The 20507-nt window shown below is 38.7% G+C and overlaps 1 protein-coding gene across 11 annotated transcripts in view; it reads right to left on the bottom strand.

Annotated features, from left to right (window-relative positions):
• The window catches only part of PTK2 (protein tyrosine kinase 2), a 224242-nt gene that overhangs the window by 13443 nt on the left and 190292 nt on the right, over positions 1–20507 (bottom strand). For all 11 annotated transcript variants that reach the window (XM_030445996.1, XM_030445997.1, XM_030445992.1 and 8 more), the window contains 6 exons: positions 19795–19884; positions 18080–18284; positions 11509–11620; positions 9282–9368; positions 7962–8099; positions 6405–6536 (listed from right to left, as the gene is read on the bottom strand). In XM_030445996.1, the coding sequence (XP_030301856.1) occupies positions 6405–6536; positions 7962–8099; positions 9282–9368; positions 11509–11620; positions 18080–18284; positions 19795–19884 (764 nt within the window). The remainder of the gene's footprint in view (positions 1–6404; positions 6537–7961; positions 8100–9281; positions 9369–11508; positions 11621–18079; positions 18285–19794; positions 19885–20507) is intronic.

Here is a 20507-nt window from a genome sequence, read left to right on the forward strand (position 1 = left end):
CTTCGTTTCATGTTCTTTTCTAGCCAGTGAAGTGCCCAAAGTCTTTGGGAACAGTCAATGACTATTGTATCACAAGGGTCTTAGATGCTCTTTGCACAACCATATTTTACTCCAGAACTGAACCTTAAACCAGACACCAAAGATAATGAAATATTGAGCATTCTAAAAGATGCAGAAGTACAAAAATACACACTGATCCAACTAATACTTTTCCTAGTTTTACAATAAAAAATTTAACAGACATAACATCCATCTCCTACCCCCCTTGTCTTACTACCAAGGTCATCCCTTTCAACATCTGAACTCTCTAAGCACCCAGTTCTGTAACCTCACACCACAGCAACAATTCACCCACGACACCACAAGCAGCATCTGAGTGGATTTTAGGACACCACATACATGAGTAGTGTACAAGAGCTACAACCTCAGGATCATTTCACAGAAAGGTTGTAAATACACAAAGAATATGACTAAAATGAGTATTATTAACCTGACAAACACTTCACACATTGCAAAAAACAGGATGAAATAATAATGAGTTCTGCTGACCACCCCCACACAAGCAAAGGCAAGGGAGACAGTGAGGTTGTCCCTGCATCTCCAAGAACCTGATCTGAAAACAAATACCAAGTGTCAATGGCAAACCAGAGGGTCCACAAGCAGTTTTATGCATCTACACAAACCCTTTTTTTAGTGATCTGCATATTTACATCTTAAACATAAGGACTGCAAATCTTTAGTGGTAAAGCAATGCAAGCCCTTTCAACTTCTCCAGCTTCCTCCTGTGCCCTCAAAGCCCAAATAGTAAGGAACACAAGGAACAACAGAGAAATTACATACTTCTGTGTCTAATGGCTTGAGGTTCAGTATTATTTCTAGTGACTTTACTGTGTTCCAATAAATTCTAACAGCTCCCATTTTAGTAAATGATACTCTGATTTATTCATTTGTGTAGCTGTGGCAATTTCAAATGAGAAACTATTTTACAGTGAAGGTGGTATCAAAGATCAAACTCCCACTGCATTTTAAAAATACTATTTAGCAGCAACCCTTGTGTTTCTACAGAGGTAAGAGCTTTAATTTTATAACCCTTGTTCTGGTAGTGCATATCAAGGCACTGCTGAATTTTTAACACTGTCACTTTTGAGTGTATTTTTCAAGCCTTGTAGCTAAACAATGTCCAACTGTGACTACAAATCATCTTCAAATGTGTTTCATGCTATGGTGGGACTCCTCAAGCACCCACTGTAGTACTCTGAATTTTTTTTAATGAAAGTACTGAAATAAAATACAAGTTCAAGAAAAGTCTGATCCACTTACTGTTATATTCATACTTTCTCCCTGAAATATCTATATGTAATATTTTATAAAATATCTACCTCGAAGAGAACCAAGACCCTTGAAGAGTAAATGGCTTTTCTTCTGACAAGAAGTTTGCTATCTGAAATCTTTGGAAATGGCATTAGGACTCTTCAGACAGGATGCATATGTTGACAAACTGGAACAGAATCTACTTTATTTCCAGTATTTCTGGTCACTCACTAATAAAAGAACATATAAGTCTTGGCATTCTCAGGACATGCCAAACTTTAATGTCTTGGTGGGATTTTCTCAGGCTAAAAGTTAAAATCTTATTTTAGCAACAGCTCACATCAATTTTATCTGAATTGCAGTTCTCAGTGTCAAAATAGGACAAAACCACAACTATGTGGGAATTTCAGACAAAACCAAAACCAAACATGATAAGGAAACTATGCAAGTTATTTCTCCTAAACATATCACAGAAAAGAATGATAAAATTTCTTAGCACACTGCTCTGTCTGCTGAGGAGTTACTGAAAGGCATGCACATATTCCTCTTTATGATTAAATTATAAATTATTATAAATATTATTCCTCTATATGATTAAAACCAATGCCACAAACCAAGACAGTCAAAAAGAAAGGTTAAAACTGGAAACTAAATTATAAAAATTATGAAGCAGGTAATATCAAACAGGCTCCAAAGAATAAAAGCTTTTTGCAAAATGTTCAGAGATAGACAGTGACACTGCCAAAAGTTACAGAATAAAAATCACTAACTTAATTCTCCTGCTGAACCAAAAAATGTCACCTTGAAAAGACACAGAATGGCACAAAATTTCCCACAATTTCTGAGAAGTAAACTAAGTAGCTACCAGCTCAGTAGGCTCTCTCAAGGCATGACCACCACCACTGGTTTCCTATCTGTGGTTACAGGTGATTCTCCTTTAGGGTCAAATTCAGAATTAAAATAAAGTAGGCATATACTTTCTGCTAGAAGCACTTAAAAAAAAATTATTGTCATGATAGTTTTTGACAGTTCCAAACTTCTGTCAAAACCCAGAAATAAAGGCAACATCAGGGGGCCTTTAAAAATTATTTTAATTCACTGACTGAATTGATTTGCTTTTAAATTAATTCTACACATGCAGAGTCAGGGCTAGAAGTTTGAACATATACATGACGTGGCCTAATGGAGTAATTTGATGCTTATGGGATGATTTTCTGTGCATGCCAATACTGTAAAGCAAGGCCAGCATGCTGGACTGAAGTGCCAGTACCCCAGCATGCATCCCAGACTGCTGGGAAAAAGCCAAATCTTTTCCTTACAGTGGCCAAATCTCTTCCTTACAGTGAGCTGCAAGTGCCAGGAGCAGAGAGGCCACTCAGCTGTGGAGCACTGGTTTTGGGGATGGAGGGTGCTTGTTCAGTTTCTGTATGCTGTGTACTATGTAGGAGTAAAAATGTTGATTCATTTTTGTCAATTTTTTTTTTTTTTGGTGGAAACATCCATATGATAAAAAAACCCAACTCAGGAGAAAGTGCAGAATGAGAACTTCATTAATTTATTGTGATTCTGCTTGTCTGCTGTTAAGAAAATGCCCCCAAAATCAACCCTCCCTTTCCCCCTCCAATTCTCTTCTCACCTGGCAATGATGGAGACATTTGCTACAATTGAAAAGCAAACATTTTTTTACTCTTCGGTTTTTACACAACAGATTTATTTTCATTCAGGAGCTTCCCAGGAAGAGAGATAATTTGTTGTCCCTTTTTACAGAAGAAATTCAGAATTCTGAAGTCTGTTAAGACTGCAGCTTGCAAACAGAATTTTTTATCTCCTTTCAAGGACTGACTGGTCATGAGTTCTCAAAGGAGCAGTTTCAGGCAAACTGCTTACAGAGATAACAAGGGCTCAGAAGACTGGCAAATTACCATTTCAATGCCATTGCAGTTTAATTCTTCTGGGGTGTCTCTTCTAGCAAACACAGCATCAGTGCTGTTTATATGTGTGCTAACATGCTTTGGAGCTGTGTTTTTCCCCTGTAGAATCAGCAATAAATTTCAAGTCATGAGCCAGTTGCTGTTACTCTGGGGAAAGCAAAATTGTACTAACAGAAACCCCACTGAGGATTTTTCTTCTTGTTGTAGTGTCTTACATGAAATGATTTGCATTTGCTCCCCTGTGAGTCCAATTCTCAGCAGTAGAAGTGAGATAAACTGGAGAAGCCTGAAGTCTGTGTAAATAGAGCTGCTTTTGAAAGTAGCCAGTTTACACTATATGGTTACAGAAGTTAAATATTAAAATCTGGCTCTACTGCCTCTATTGTTGTCTGTGCTCAAAAGGAAAATCATTCTTCAGAAACCTGCCTGTGGCAGGCAAGGGAGAGCCACACTGCAGCAGAACAATTTTATCAGAATTCAAAGATTAGGGCAGAAAGGTGTCTCAAAGCAAGCCAGAGATATGACATCAATTTTGAGAAAATAATTCTGCTCCATCAACCAGCAGGACTGATTTAGGGAAGGCTCTTCACCCAAGAGAAGAAATTTCTCTAGAGGACACAGGTCAAGGAGTGTGCATGTGTGTAATATAAGGATGATTTCTACACTGGACCTGTGCTTGGACTCCCATATATGACCTGTGGGTATCTTTCAGCTGATCTGCAAGCCCTCCACCAGGAGAGACTCCCCACAAAATACTTTCTACCACCTTGACTGTTTGAGGGTTAAAGCTAGAAAACCACATTTCTTTTCCAAGAAAATCTGTAAAACTGACAAACAATCTGTTGTGGGTTCAAATGCACCCTGTGGCCATCATTAGCCACATTTTCACTACCTTCTGACCCAGTGTATATAAATCTGTAACAAGCAATGAAGTATAAAGCCCAGAGTCTCTATAGTCAAAATGTCAGTGTGGAAAGAAAAGAAACTGAATCTCTTACAGATTCCAGCTCCTCATCTTGGCTATTTGAATTCATGCTTTCTTCTCCTCAAACTTCCTCTGTTTTGTCTTTTCAACCCTCAAGGCTTCCCATCAACCAAATCCACCTCTGACAAAGCTGCAGGGTTTGCAATAGAGATGGTGAATCCTTGCAATGAAAACTAACACATAATGAAAACACAGCAAATCTTTTCCAAACATAAGCTAAGACTGTATTACAGACCAAAAAAACCTCCACAAAGTCTGTCCTCATGCAGCAGTTTAGGGGAAGGTAAACATCCTAATGGTCCAGAGGCTGAATCAAAACAAAATAACAAACATTACAAATAATTAGCATCTATTATGCAGAAAAAGGCAAAGTTCAGAAAGGTCTGAAAGTTTTTTGCAGAAAATTCCCACCATCTGCTGCCACCACCTGAAATCATAATGCCTCATTCTTAGTGAGTTCCTCAAGAAGTTCTTGATAATCTTTAAAATTTTAACAGACTATGGATCAATTTGACCTCCTGGGTTTGTATAAGTTACTTGTACCACTCAGGACTGGAAAAACTAATGCCTAAAATAGGGATTTTTTTTTTTTTACTTTCCCCTCCCTCTCTTCAGCTTGTAATAAACTGAAAGCAATCTGGGAACAGTGGTTTATTTGCTCACATCCAATGGCAAACCACAAATTCCCCAGTGTACTTACAAGGAAATGAGCCAAAAGCAAGCTTCAATATCCTTTAATCAAAAGTTACATCTTAACTCTGGCACAATCTGCATCTTGGCCAGAATGTGCACTAGACATGGGGGCATCTATCTGGAGCTCTCAAGAGGCATCAGAGATTTCCCCCACCTTGGTTGTCTTCACAGCCATCAGCTGTTCTGAACATCTCTGAACACTACACAGAACTAACTCCCACTCCAAGAGACAAAGACAACACAACTGGCAAGGAACAAGGCATTAGTAACACTATCTACATAAAAGATTTGCTCTCCATGCTTGCCCACTGGCTTCCTGTAGAATAAAGCAGAAATTCTTCTCTTCAAGGAACAAAATGTCTTGGCTTTGAGATCCCTAAAAGACTACTTCAACTTCTGTGAGACAACCACGACCACTAAAACTTTGGTGTCTAAAACAAAAATAAATTTCTCTGTACAACTAAGCTTTTCCTGAAGAACTGCTCTAGACAGTGAAGAGAACCCTTACAGAAACCACTGAGCATTATCATTATCTGTTTTAAATAGAGTGTATTTATTCAGACTTACATTCAGACTTACCTCCTGTAACAAACCTGCATTTTTACAGCCCTGTTTTGTAACTACCCATGACATAAAAAGCTTTCACACCAAAACATTCTTTGAAATACACTTCTGAGGACCAAATGTGACTGATGTTTGTCCCAGCCTATACCACACCATTGCATATCATTTAGCTATCAAGTGATTCTGGTGCACCCACAGGCTTCCCAGCAGGAGCCTATATAGAGTAATATGCTGCTGGCATCTTCTGCTCCATCTGTCACCATCAGCCTCAAATAGAAGAATTTTATCACAGAACTTGGATGTTGACAACTGGGAAGCCAGAGCTGAACTACAAAACTTACACTAGTGGCAGGAACAGTAAGAAAATATGGAACACCAAAGAAAGAGCAACAGAAGATGCCATCACCAAGGCAGCTATTCTGTCTTCTACTGGTGATGTTCAGGGCTTTTGCCTCACCTCAAAGAGCTCTTTCAAACTATTTCTTTCCACTAATGTGTCTCATTATTTCTCCACTGCAGGGCTCCTTATCACTTTTTCTAAAGTCAGGGTTGTTAGATGACTGATGGTTATCCCCTTTAGGGGCAGAATAAGCATAGATCTGTCTCCTTTAGAACAGCCAGCCTCCAGATTGGCACAGAATTATATCCACAACCTCCCACACATAAATAGTCAACTGGATGAGACTGTGAGACTGGATGCGACTCAAACTGAGGCTGACTAAAAAATCCAGCTGTTAAATGTATTTATAACGCAGGACTCCATAGAACATTGAATTGAAAAACTTTCCAAACCTACATTTTGGCAGTGATTCCTACATTCAATAAATGCTCTTCTTGCACAGAAGTGATTAGTTTTAGCAAGCTGTAATTAAGAAACAAAAATCAGAAGGAATGAAGAGGAAGATGAATCAAAGCATTACCAGGAATCTTTCCTCTTTCTCAAGCCAGCGTTGATCTTCTTCCATCTCCTGTTGTTGTCTTATCAATCTCTCCTCCATGAGATGTGTGGGTAGAACCTGGCTCATTCCTCTTATGTCCAAAGTGCCTGAATCCTACAAACCAGAGTAACTTTATTCAGATTCACAACTTAAAATCACTATAAACAGCTGCAAGAACTTACAGATTATAAGGGAACAAATTTTTACAAGTCCAAATGCAGTCAAGCAGAGTTACTTCAACTCCTCATAAACTGAAGCAGACCACTGGAGGAAACTTTCCAATTACAAACATTTTATCTGCCTTACTCCTAGATACTGGCACCAAAAGGATTTGAAAAACTGTGTTCTGTTTTTCACTAATGTTCTCACTTCATACATTGCACTTCATTTACCTTGGACAACAAAAATAGATCAGTTTTGTTTCCTTGGTCTTGAGCAACTACTATCCAGTTACAAAAGCTGCAAGATACATTTTTTACTCCAAACTACTGTGCCTTTCAGTTTTAGCTGATGCTTGCAAAGTATGTCACAAAAACGTTTTAAATGATTATTTGAGTAAGTTCTTATGCATGTCTTAAGCTAACAATACTGAATATATCACAACCCAATGCTGCCTGGAAACCATTAGCATGTAGTGTATAAATTAGTATTCCTGAGGAAGCCAAGGGGAGTTTGTTACCAAACTTTACTGAGATTGTGTTTAGGTAACCAACTTCCCAAGCTCTTATGAAAACTTTGGCTGTAACTTGTGATTAAAAACACATGCAAAGCATTCATGCACTCCCACTGGCACTTTTTTCAAGCAAGAAATAAGACTAAGTTGATTCTACTGTCAATAATCTACAGGGATGATGAATGACTTGGAACTACAACCCTCAACTATACACAGTGTGAAAAACCCCAGCATGGCAGCATTTCACAATGGCAGAAGAAATTGCCAATTCAACCAGGAGTAAGCAGAGGGAAACTTGAAGACTTGGACACCCATCTGCTTCCTTATGGTTAGTCAGTAAGCCTTTGGTATTATTATTTTGGTGGTCACTAGAGCTGCTCTGTCCAATCATGATAGTCTGAAAAGCATCTAAAACTCAAGGACAGTTTTGAAGAGCATTTTGTTTTCTGTTCTGGTGAAGTTATAGAGAAGCTTCAGACACTTTAACTATGATATTTATACCCCACTAGAAGTATTTAAACACTAATGCTATTAGGTATTTTTACATGAATGTTCCCATCTCCATTAAGAGCAATAAGATGGAGTAAAGCCTTTGAAAAAACCAAAGCAAAATATTTGCTCTCACTCAGTTAGGATAATAAGTGATAACAACTTCATCATGAAGTTGTGTAAAGAACAGACTTCATGCCTGATCTCACATAAGAGGATTCATTTCAAAAAGAAACAAATGGCAGTCAGAACTTCCATCTCACTGCAGAATAAGGCAGTTTTAAAAAATACCAGAGAAACAATAATCTCCAGATGTACCTAAATCATAAAAAAAGGGTATTTACTGTATCTGTAAAGCAAAACAACAGATGTGATACCTCTACATTTGGTTGCCACATTGATATTTCCTGAGGCCGATGGTTCCAGGAATCTGCTTGATCCAAGAGAGAAGCCTGACCAGGATAAATACTGCCTGCCATGGCTGGTATCCCATGAGAACCAGGGTAGCCAGACACCTTCAGGGTTTGGGTAAAAAAAAAAAAAAAGTTACATAAATAATACCTATGCTTTCTTATAATTAACAGCCCTTGACCCCAAGGAAGCAAATATAACAGCACAGAAATGATTCAATTCAAGCAGTTACTGAGAGGGAGGAGGGGAAGCAGCATCAGAAGGAAGTCAAGGCAAAATATGACACAAAAGCTCTTTTTTGTCTTTCAGGATGCCTATCATACCCTAACTGTAGCTATGTGAGGCTAATGATATATACATATCTTTCTGAGGATAATTATAAGTATTTGAGGGTGCCTATCAAAACAGCAGCATTATAAAGTATGTGTTAACCTCTGCAGTCAAAAAAGATCAAAGCCTTCTGATGAACAAAACCAAACCTATTGATACATTTTTAAGAGCTACACATGCAGAGCTAATATTCAAGTTAATAGGAGCCTTCTCACATCACCCCACAGAGCCATGTAAAAAGGTACCCCCTGGTGTATGTTACAAGGTTCAGTCTTGAGTGACAGCATGTAATTAGTGTGCTAAGCTGCATGGCCTGAGAACTTCTCCACAGGAAAACCACAGTAGATTTAATGAGTCTGAAGTACTCATTAAAATAATGAAAACCTCCCCCTCTCCATGGAAAAAAAAAATCTTGTCAGAGACCCCTGTATCAGGCTGTAGCTTTGAACAAATCCAAGGCTGCCTTAAGCACTTTCAGGACAGACTTTTAAGTTTCTTCAGCAGTGTTAGAAAGAAAAGCAAAACCTGTGAGTGTGCCATGTGGTAGATCTAAAGGTGGCTCTGAGCCAACAGACAAATGTCTGAGAGAAATGTCAGGGAGCAAAGTATTAAAAAAAACCCCAAGGAAAGTCCACCAGATAATGCCATTTCATAAGGCAAGTAATTCCATAGCTTAGCACAAATGTTAACATGAACACCACATTCCTTCAGTAAATAGAAAACTGTCTGATGTGGTCCATTGTAGTTTTAGGAATTTGAGCACAGCACCCTATCAGAGACAAAGATATTTGCCATCTGGAGTAAGTCTACCAGGTTTGTTCTGTTGTAAAACAAAAAACATTTAACAGAACTCAATAAAACTAAACCATTTAAGAAGTGAATTAATCCCACCAGCTGCAACCGAGTTATAAACCCCACGTTTGAAAATATTACATGCACAGTGTTAAATGTAATACCTGGTAATGGTTTGGCTGTACCATATGTTGTGGACTTGGATAAAACCCTTCACTGGATCTTGGACTGGGGTAGCCAGGCCTACTGGGCTGTAAAAATAAAGGAATATTTAGATGCTTTGGAAACAGAAAGTTGAAAGCAGAAAATTATTCTTTGGTAAGACATACATTTACAGGTTGTGCATCAAAAAAAAGTGTTTAAAAATCCTCAAATAATACTCTAAAATGCCTTTTTTTGGTGACTAAATTAAGTTTACCTCCATTTTTTTCTTGGAAATGGAAGCTGAAGAATTGGTTGCTAGGTATTTCAATAAATAGTGTTTTCTCTGTGAATTTTGTGCATATTTAATTGCTTGCACTAAATGACCTGCTCTGCTGTTTAACTCTAAAGAAGACACCAGCTATGTATTTATAGTCCTTAAATGAAGTTTCCAGGTGCAGATATAGCTTTGCCTCTAATTTCACAATCTGCAGTACAGTTTTTTGCTATTAACTTGTTGCTTTTGTGACCATTCACAAACATAAATTATTTTTCTTTAGTCAGAACACAAATCAAACTGGTTTGTTTCACATGAGTAATTCCATTTGTAATTCTGAAGACTAAGTGAGTTCTGATAAATAACTTCTGTGTAGCTAAGCTGTCTCAACATGGAAGGTGCTTTTGATCATATTCTGAACTCCATGGTCCCTTCACTATCCATGCTTTGTTTTACAACCCATTCCCAGCCAAGAAAAACCAAGACAGAACGAGCTCCTACTAGAAAGGAGAGCAGAGGAATGGCTTTTGAGAGTCTTCATCTGATTTTCTTGCTTTGCCTCTTCAGGAGAAGGGCAATTCTTTTATAATGAGTTGTTGGAAGAAAAAAAAATATTTGTCACCATTAGAAAACTGGATCATAGCAACCTGAATCTCTTATCTACAAAATTCAGCTTGTTCAAATGTCATTAGTATGCACACCTGTATTTCACAAAAAAATACTGAGCAAAATCCTAACCATCAGGTATATACTGACCCTCTCAAAAAGATATGCAGTGGTAGAATGAATTTTAATCTTCACCCATCTTCTTGTCAAGTGTTTCAGTTTATACATCACACCCAAAGCTCTAATAATAATTTCTAATACAGAATAGCTCATATATTACATTAGCAAAAGGTACTTATTTCTATTTGGATTAGCCCCAAAGCATGTAGACTATACAATTTATTCAAAGTTATAATAAGTTAACAGTATTTTGTTCTAATTTTAAGGATCTGCATCTGTAACTCAGAACATTTTCTATTTACACCAAATCCCACCAGTTAATCTCGGGTGATGAAACAGGTTGATCTTTTGTTTGCTGCTTTTAATGCTGAAATAAAAGCAGGTTCCAACTGCCTGTATTTCTTGGTTGCCATAAAGCCCTCAAAAGGCAGAACCAAGCTCATAAATCTATCAGGCAACAGTGAAACTAAACAGAATAAAAATAAGATGTATTTTCTATGACTGCTTGGGATTATGTGCAGCAGAACGTGCCACACAAGTACTACTGAAATTATCAGCACAAGAGCTTGCATATAAAGCTAAAGGAATTAATCACAAACTGATCAGGATGCAGACAATATTCCAGGTTACAGTGGTGACTGCACAAAATGAAATTCTTCAAAATACAGGCTTGCTCCTTCTACGTGTAAAAAGAACTCTGATGAGAAGCAGACAAGTTTCTGAGAAAAGAGAGTGCTCAGCAACTGGTGAAGATTGTCCCAGCTGCAGAACACATCAGCAACATCCCAACAGGACAGACATGTAATGAAACAAAATTAACTGTAAACTAAAACACATAAGGTCCTTGGAAGCAAACCCTTAATATTCTGACCAGAATAAGGAAAATAGAGTTGTTTGACTTTTCTCACTGATGATAAATAAACTCATCAGCTAATGTTTCATAGGGGTGCTACAAAAAAGAATAAAGAAAAGGCTAGGAAGCCATTTTCTGGTAACTCTGGTAGTCTTTTACAAGTTCAGTGACAAGAAACAGAAAATTGTTAGTACAGGATCAGTGTGAATCAGCTCTAAGAGCAGCTCAAGGAGAGCTGGGTCATTTCAGGCAAGTATTAGCAGACAAAGACAAAATTGGCCAGAATGCTGTTGTCTGAGCAAACCCATCAAAGGACAATTTGAAGAGATAAAAGGAATAAAAAAGAGGAGTTTGCTTGCTTTTTTAAACACACATAGTTTGCAGTCTTGGCTACCTTGGGAGGAGCTTCATCTGATCCTCCTGAGTCCCAGGACACTGTGACTTGTCGCCTGGATTCCATTCTCATTCGTTCTTCCTGCTGCAGCTTCTCTTCCTCCAATATTGTACTAAGAAAAATGTATTATGTTTAAGTAAAACTCCAATTCAGGACCTAACAAACCTCTCCCCGTAGCTCCCACATTTATCAGACTAATGAATACTTTTGACAAAACATTTGAGAACTGAAACAAAAACTTTCTTTTACTTACAGTGGTTAGGTTTTTGAAATCAAATACAAGGAAGAAATAGTTCTGTAGGATTACCAGTGTGCTTTTAACTACAGAAGCAGCACTGAGTTTTCAGAAAGCTGTGGTTGATATTGCAGAAACATTTTTTTGTATATTAACCATTCATTTGATGTGCAAGTACACAGAGAAACCCTCAAAGACAGTAAATCAAGCACTTACTTTCATGAAAGCTTATTTTTCACAAGAAAATATTATACTGAACCTCTGCAAACTGAAAGTGTTCCTTACTGAAACACAACAGAGCTTCAGATCACAGAGATTTGGTTTTCATTTTCCAACAAAGCAGTCAAAAAACATTTTAAATGCTCTGTCTTCAGCTTTAACGTTTTAGGCTAACCAGGAACACATTCAGCAAACTCGTTTATCAAAACAGAAATATCTGACAGCATTCACTCAGCTTCTAAACATTCAGGTCAAAAGGCTACATTTTCAACAAAGTACAAGACAGTAGTAAAACTAGTTTGCTACTTACCACTGTTCTGACTATTAAAGACTGTTTGAAGTTCAGTGTGATACTGCTGCCCCCACAGCAGCCTCCTCCCAGTTCTGCTATGTGGATTATTAATGTTGGATATTTGCCATTTGAAAAATAGTCAGAATAAAGCTTTGAAACAGAGAGCTGCAAAGTCCTTGGAGCTGCATACTACATGAGCAGTCTGGAGATGTGAGCAAGGCAGATTATTTACATATCACTATCCCCAGTGTAAAGATAATCCTGTGAAGGAGCTATTCCAGCTTCTTTATCACTCCAGAGTTTCCAGAAACAAAGCTAGGTTCTGAGTTTGTAATCTGTTCAGTCTGCTAAATAACCACCCAGAATTACTCATGCAGGGGATGAGATCAACTACAGCAATCTATTCTAATCTTGGAACTTTACTGCTTATTTCAAGAAAAAATTCCTTCTTGGTTGGAGACGAGAACTTTGCTTTTCCTTACTCAGCCAAAAAAACCAATCTATGCCACTTCTAAAAAGCAGAGAAGTCATCTTGTCTCATTGCAGCTGAGCCAAGTTTATAAGTACTGTTGCAATTCCAATCCATCATTGCTGAAGCAACACAAGAATGTGGAACAAAAACAAAATCAGACAAGTTATTTGCAGAAGTAATCCTGACAGAACTACCACGGAAGCACAACTAAAGCCCATAAAGGGAACTAAAAAAAAGAAAATCTATTTTACCTGTCCCTTCAGAATAAGGAAAATGCAGTATTTCCAACTTGGATCCATGAAGAAGTAGCAAAGAACTACCACTTTTAAAGCCTCAGATATTCAGAGCATGCATCTGTAGCATGAGAAATCAGCCAACATGCATCCATATCCATGAACCATGATTATAACCCTTCAAGAACTATCTTGAGGTTTAAAAAAGACACAAAAACCAACACAAAAGCTCCACCCAGACACCGCGTGAATAATATACTTATTTTTTGATAAGGCTGTTGATGCAGCAGATGCTCTAATCTGAGCAAAAGGAGTGGAACAGGAGTCAGCTAAAAGCAGCTGACTAAATTTAGAGATGCCTTATCTCTAATTTGAGGCCAGGACTATAATTTCTCACAGCCTGGTCCTGTTTATTCCATAAAAAGGAATGAAACACCAACCCCTATCTGCCTTGCTATTGCAGCCATTTTACCTGTGGTGTCACTGTATTCAATACAAAGCCACAAACTCAAAATGTATCACTGGAAATGACAAATTTGTACTTGAAACAACTTGTTCTTCATAACACAGGCTCAGTTTTTTGCCTTGCAACTCTAATTCATCCCACCCTGCTCCTTCACTGCCTGTGCCACCAGGGATCCTTTCCCCAGGAACCAGGTACCCTGGTCGAAGGCTGAGCAGCTGCAGCAGAATTTGTACTTGGATGCCCTTGAGTGCTGCTGACAAGAATATAAAATGGAAATGCCTCAGAGAAGCATTGCTCAAAAAAACACAAAGACTATAAATGACTCACAGAAACGTCTTTGTTTTCACACAGGGAAGACCACGACCAAGCCATAGATGGACTGAAAACGTGCCAAGAGATATTTTTGACCTTTTCTCAGTGCAGCTGCTCAAGTACTCTGAACAGTTTATTAGAATTTGCAGAAGGTCAGGAAAGTCAGATCCAGGCATATTTTCCCAAACTGCACATATTTTTAGCAGCAAAGAGAAGCAAGCAAAGAAATATTTCTATTCATCTAATTATCCCAGCAAATCTTGAGGTACTCCAGACCTTCTTACCTCATCTTCCTGGCTAGGTTAAGTCTGATGAAAAATCTTGATTACTTAGAAGTTTGCATAATTGATACACTGATTTACTAAGAATCTTGTTACTGAAATAAGGTTGTGACATTGAAAAGGGAACCTTTCAAGGGAGCTTCAGTGTAGAAATACCTATAAAACTAAAATGTATCCTTACATTTCAAAAGGCACAGCAATACCAGTGTTTGCTGCTGTGGTGGTGTGGGAGCCCTCAGTAATCACTGACCCTGAACAAGCAGCTTCTTTTTTTACTCTCTGGGGGGCTCCAATCATCAGGATGCAAAGCTCAAGGCAGATGAACATATTTTCCTATGTTGCCCTAATCTAAAAGCACTTTCATATGATTACAGCTTATTCCTAGTGGTCGCTGTCAAACAGCAAAAGGCTAATGAAGCATTTTGCAGCCTCCATCCTGTACTTCAAGTAAATACACTTTTGGCAGGATGCCATGAAATGAGAAGAGGACTCAAACTGCCCTCACTCATGAGCTTTGTTTCCTTTATTTATAAGCAGCAGTCAAGGACCTGTATCAAATGCAGTCACAAAAAGGCTCAGGTCCAGCTCTCCTCAGTTAAATAACTCACTGTTGTCATAAAAATGAGTTTAGAAGCATTGATTTGTTTGGGGTTTCTTTCCTCTCCACTCCCATTCTTTTCAGAGCTGTATTTAAGGTGACCTTCAGCATCAGGATGCTAGGAGGGTCATCAACTCTGCAAAACCTGTGCTGCTTCATCAGTGACCAACAGAGGGCCAACTGCTGCTTATTTTGCTATTTTCAGGGGCAGGGGTTCGTGACAGGGTACTTCAAACAAAATTAATTCAATAAGCAGTGAAAATGTCATGCAGTTACCAGAATTTGAAAGCTCAGAATCAGAATCCTACTTAACCTCCAATGCAAAACAACCCAGTTTTAACAGAATTACCAACCAAAGGGACATTCAGGGCTCCACAACTCACAAGTAAAGCCTAAAAGATGATTTGTAAGAAAGTCTGTGATTGTACTGGTGCTACCTTTAGCAATATACATTTACTGAACACAGCAAAGAATAAATGATATTTAAGAATAAAGGCATATATGAGATTTTTCATGGTTACAGTGAATGTACAATTATGGCAGAGTAAATGCATGGTTACAAGAAGTGGCTTCAAGTCATTCTGAAGAAAAATAGTATTAAAATGATACTGCATGATTTGGGTACATTGAACACTTTTAAAAGAGCTTTTTATATTATTTACCATCTAGTGCAAGACAAAAATCAATTCTACACAAAAGCAGAAAGGCAACACATGCTTCCTGATTTAAAATACCCCAGATTTTAATTCCAGCCCTGTCAGTGGCAGAAGCAGCAGGGCAGCACCTCGCTTTCCTGACTTAACCTCGGTTTTCTGTCCCCCACCCTAACTAAAAAGGGGCCTAGAATGCAAGGAGTAATTCAAATTGAAAATCCAAAATGCACCCTGTGGGTTTCTCTATCTGCTCTGAAGAGTAACTCCTGAACAGACTGAATACTATAAAGCAAAAGGCAATTACTACCCTAGTAACACTAAATTAATTTTATAGAACTCTGCATCTTCACATTGCACATTCAGCTGCAAATAAAGTTTATGCAAAGAAGATGCTACTATGGAATAGGAAAAGCATTCAGTAACAGGCAGAGAACAGCTGAAATGCTTGTGCTCCCATCACTGCTATTTCAGATGAAGAAGCCTGTTTTCTCAAAGTCTTGGACTTTTTCTCATTAAAAGAGAGAGGAATGTTGCAGTGCTTTATCATCAGCTTCAAGCAAACAACTGGTCTGCTCTCAGCTTGACAAGACTCCCCTGGAGAGGATCCAGAATGAGCAGCAGCAACACCACACAGAAAAGGCCACCAGGGAAATGGCTTTGTTTTTGCAAGTTCATGGGAATTTGAGTTTGGGAACCCAATCTTTCCTTGTTGCCTGAGATTGCCTCATCATAAGGGAATTGGCAGCCTCCCCAACAAGAGGCTGACTCTGTGAGCAGTGCAAAGAAGCCCTTAGGACAACTGTGCTGCCTAACTTCCAGGAGATAAAGGTCACCAGTTTGGAGCAGCAAAAAACTCTGGTGAGAAGAGAGAAAAAAAATTATCTTAGGGTTGCTGTGGCTCCAGGAGAGAGCTTGTCCTTCAAATCTCCTAACACGACTAGAGGAGCAAAAAATCACCCCCTCAGTGCATTTTTTCATCTAGAAACAGAGAACTGTTTAGGGTAGGACTGCTGGAGGTCTTGAGCCCAACCTCCTGGTAAAGCTGGGGCTCCATGCACAGCAAGGTCAGGTTGCTTGAAGCCTTTCCCAGCCAAGGTTTGAAAGTCTCCCAGCATGGAAATTCCAGAGGCTTTCTGAGTGACCTGTTTCAGAGCGTATCCACAGACACTAGGAAACAAAATGTTTTGTAACTATGAGAATTTTCCTTGCTCCACGTCATGAGCTTTGATTCTTACCCTTTGTCTGTGCACTTCTGTTGAGAGCCTTGCTCTTGGGTGCTGATCTGCCCTCTTTATCTGGCAATACCCTTCCACATCTTTCACTTTTTTTCCCCTCTACCCTTCCAAACTCATGATGTTATAAGTGTTGCAGCTGTCATTCTCTCTCTAAGTCCAGCCTATACTTACTTCATTCCCCAACACAATTACTTTTACTCTGGATTTACTCCTTGTCTCTTGCTAGTGAAATACTTTCTCTCCCTGTCTATCTTTACACACCACAGCTATCTTCCTAATCACATTTTTTTCAGCAATTCATTCTTCTCTGTGCCAATCAGCTGTAAGTCATCAGTACAATCTGACTGCAAATTAAAAAGCAGCCTTAAAAGGCAAGCAAGGGACTTGCCAGTTTCTGTCTATTACCCAAATTACACAACCCTGTCATGCCTTTTCCTTGTAATCCCTACCAAGCTTCAACATTCCTTCCCTTTGCAGTTAACTCCTCAGTCAATAGCAGAAGTTCTTTGTGAGAAGGGCTGTAATTCCCTTCAGCTATGGAAATCATTAATCTACACAGGAGCTCCCAGAGTAACACAGGGTGGAACTATATGACATTTTATAAAATAGGAAAAAACCTTAAAGGTATCTATACAGCAGCTCCAAAACAGCATCATGCTTAAAGTGCTCCTTTTTTAAGCACCTATGAATTATCTTGTATTATGAACATCTTCTGATAGCATGAAGTGGTATTATGAAAGAAACAAACATGCCACAAAACACAACCTTAAAAAAAAGACATAAAACTGTGGAGTTTGGCAATGAATTACAACAAACTGAAAAGTGGATTTACAGTGTACAGGAGCTGTCTGACTTGTTAACTTAAGCAAAGCAGATACTAAACACCCATAACATCTCAAAGGTGTTCAGAAATATAAAATGTGTCTATTCAATATCTTAGTTTAAATATCAGTCCCATTTTGTGGTTGGTGAAACAGAAATATGGCCACTCGAATAAATTACTGCAGAACAAACTAGGGTGTGAATTTAGACTGTGCAAGGTAAACATAAGGAAGTCTACACCCTGGTACACAAAAGACAAAAGAATTTCTCATCAATGACCCTGCATTTATTGCAGGCTTTGCAATTGCACAGTCAGTTGCCACAGGGCAAGTAGGGTGCTGCATATGTTAGGAAAATAATTTTTAACAGCACTCACCTGATGGTTCATTTAAGAGCATTTACATTTCTACCCTAAAGCTGCACAGTGCATGTATAACCAAATAACCACCCTAAGTTCTTTCTACATTCCTCTCCAAGGATTGCAGCATAAATAGGTAAAATTATAAAAAAATTGCTTGCAACATCTGAAGTTTTTCTTGGGAGAAAGGTGATTCATCTTTCCAGTTATCTCAATTTATTGCCTAGACTCATTTTCTCCCAACAGATGAGCTCCAAATCTCCACGAGAGTACCAACCACCCAGCCTTCTGATACTCTCTGCCTTCCCTTTTCCACGGCAAGAAAACACGACGATAGAAAAACACAAACAAATATTTCTGAACATGGAAATGACCTTTCAGAAGTAGAACCCTACCTGAGTTGTGCTTTAAGTTCTGTAAACCTGGGTCGTCTGCTAGGGTCGTATGCCCAGCACTTGGTCATAAGGCTGTAGAGGGTAGGAGGGCAGTTTGGAGGCATTGGGAGCCGCTCACCGTTCTCAATTCGCCCAATCACATCATTGTTCTTCACCCCCTGGAAGGGCTTTACCCCATGCATTAGGATCTCCCACATACACACACCTGAGAAACACACACAAAAACAACAAACCTGGTTAAAAAGCCCTGATTCTGTACAGATGACACGATTTATTCTGAAATGTAAAGCTGGGGAATTGGTCTTGACTTACCAACTGGCAGCAGAGGGGAGTGATGTGCAGGAGGATTACAGACACTGTATGAACCTGAGCTATTTATGAGGAAGTCTGACCCACTGCTGGCTCACCCCAGCCTGGCTTCACATTTAGCTACCTTTTACCTACTGTAAATCAGAAGGGTTGCTCATATTCAAATCCTTTTTTTTTTTTTTTTTTTTTCCCTTTTCCCTTTGACTAGTTCTAACTGGCTTGTTTCAACACGCAGAGTGGATTTCCACTTTTTAACGCTGGAACAGATCCATTTTTGGGGGGCTGAAACTATGTAATGAAACAGTTTCTATTGAAACTATGTTAAACCACAAAGGGAAAAACAGTCTGCCAGTTTAAGACTGGCCAGAATGTTTAACAGACTTGAGATTTCTAATTCTGACTGTACAAAAGTTTTCTTCACACTATTATAAACCTGCTAAAATTTATATGCCCTTCACTTAAAACATTCCAATTTTATTTTGTAAAGAGGGCAAACCCCTATTTCGCTGTCCTGCTCTTATTTCAAGACTCATCATCTTTATTCCTTTCCACAGTCTATGTTCTGCCTGTATGGACAAGCAGTCTGGACCAGTTTGAGCATAGGTGATCAGATTCATACAAAAACTCCCATAGTTCAGAAAAAAGATCAAGGTTTTAGGATATTTTGGTTTACCCTCATTTTGTAACCAAGCAGGAGTGATGAAAGACAAATTAGGTGGGAATTCAGCATTAAAGTCTTGGAAACAGGACAGCTTATGTATTCACTAAGCATGGAAGCAGGCATATCACCATAAAAGAAGAAGTGAAAATATAAAACAGGAACAGCAAGTAATGTTATAACAAGAAGAAATCAGAGGGAAAAACAGTTAAAAAAATCATTGCTGTTAAGACAATGACCTAATTCAAGAGGGCACGGTCTCAAGTTGTGCCAGGGGAGGGTTAGGTTGGATATTAGAAAGGATTTCTTTATGGAGAGGGTGATCAGACATTGGAATGGGCTGCCCAGGGAAGTAGTGGATTCTCCATCCCTGGAGATATTTAAAAAGGGACTGGATGTGGCACTCAGTGCCATGGGCTGGGAACCACAGTGGTAGTGGATCAAGGGTTGGACTTGATGATCTCTGAGGTCCCTTCCAACCCAGCCAATTCTATGATTCTATGAATCTAATTTCCTTGTACCTTCATTTCTGCCAGTTTCTTACTAGAGGTGAAAAGGCATGTAAAAACTTTAGGCTGAGTAGGAAAAGGAAATAAAAATACAAAGATGGAAAATGTGTTGGAAGAAACCATATTTTCAGAAAGTACAGTAAAACCAGCACCAAATATCTAGAAATTATTTATTTACAGTAGTTGTAAAGAAACACTGAACATCTCCAACAGAACCCCAGCATTTGGTATTCACTTACCAAACATCCACACATCACTAGCTGAGGTAAACCGTCGGAAGTTGATTGACTCTGGAGCCATCCATTTGATGGGTAATTTTCCTTTGGAAGCTACAGGGAAGGCAGGAAAAGGCAAGATTTTACTCCTACTACTGCATTCAAACACAGATTTTGTTCTCAGTGAAATAATCCACAGGCAAAACCCCCATCTCCAGAGAAGCACTTCAGCTACCAGATTTTGTACATGAGATTTCAGCAGGTAGTCCTCTACCTAGAGAAAAGCTGCACTTTGCCTAAGTATTCAGACTGATTGAGCTCCTTCAACCTGTTCTTACTTCAAGATGCAGCTGTTGAAGTTAAGAAGCTACTGGCACCAAATCTGAAACCATCACAAAACCTCAGCAAGGGAGCAGGTTGTTAAATAAATAAAGGGTAGGTTGTTTGGCCTTATGGAAAACAGAAAAAAAGAAGCGACAAAAGCCAAAATAATTCCCCAAAATACCCAATAAACCCCCCAATGAAAACCCCAAAAGCTCAACAAGCAATTATCACATCAAAAGTATTCCCCTCTCAGCAATTAAACCAACATGCAGCTCACAGTGACGTGAGACAAATGAAACAGGGAAACATAATGGAGTGTCAGGAGACAAATAAAAGATGTTTTAAAATACATGACAAAACCTAGAAATTTATTGAATATTAGAGTTATGAATACATGGTTTCATAGTATACAC

This window comes from Calypte anna, chromosome 2, assembly GCF_003957555.1.
Source record: "Calypte anna isolate BGI_N300 chromosome 2, bCalAnn1_v1.p, whole genome shotgun sequence".
NCBI classification, from domain to species: domain Eukaryota; kingdom Metazoa; phylum Chordata; class Aves; order Apodiformes; family Trochilidae; genus Calypte; species Calypte anna.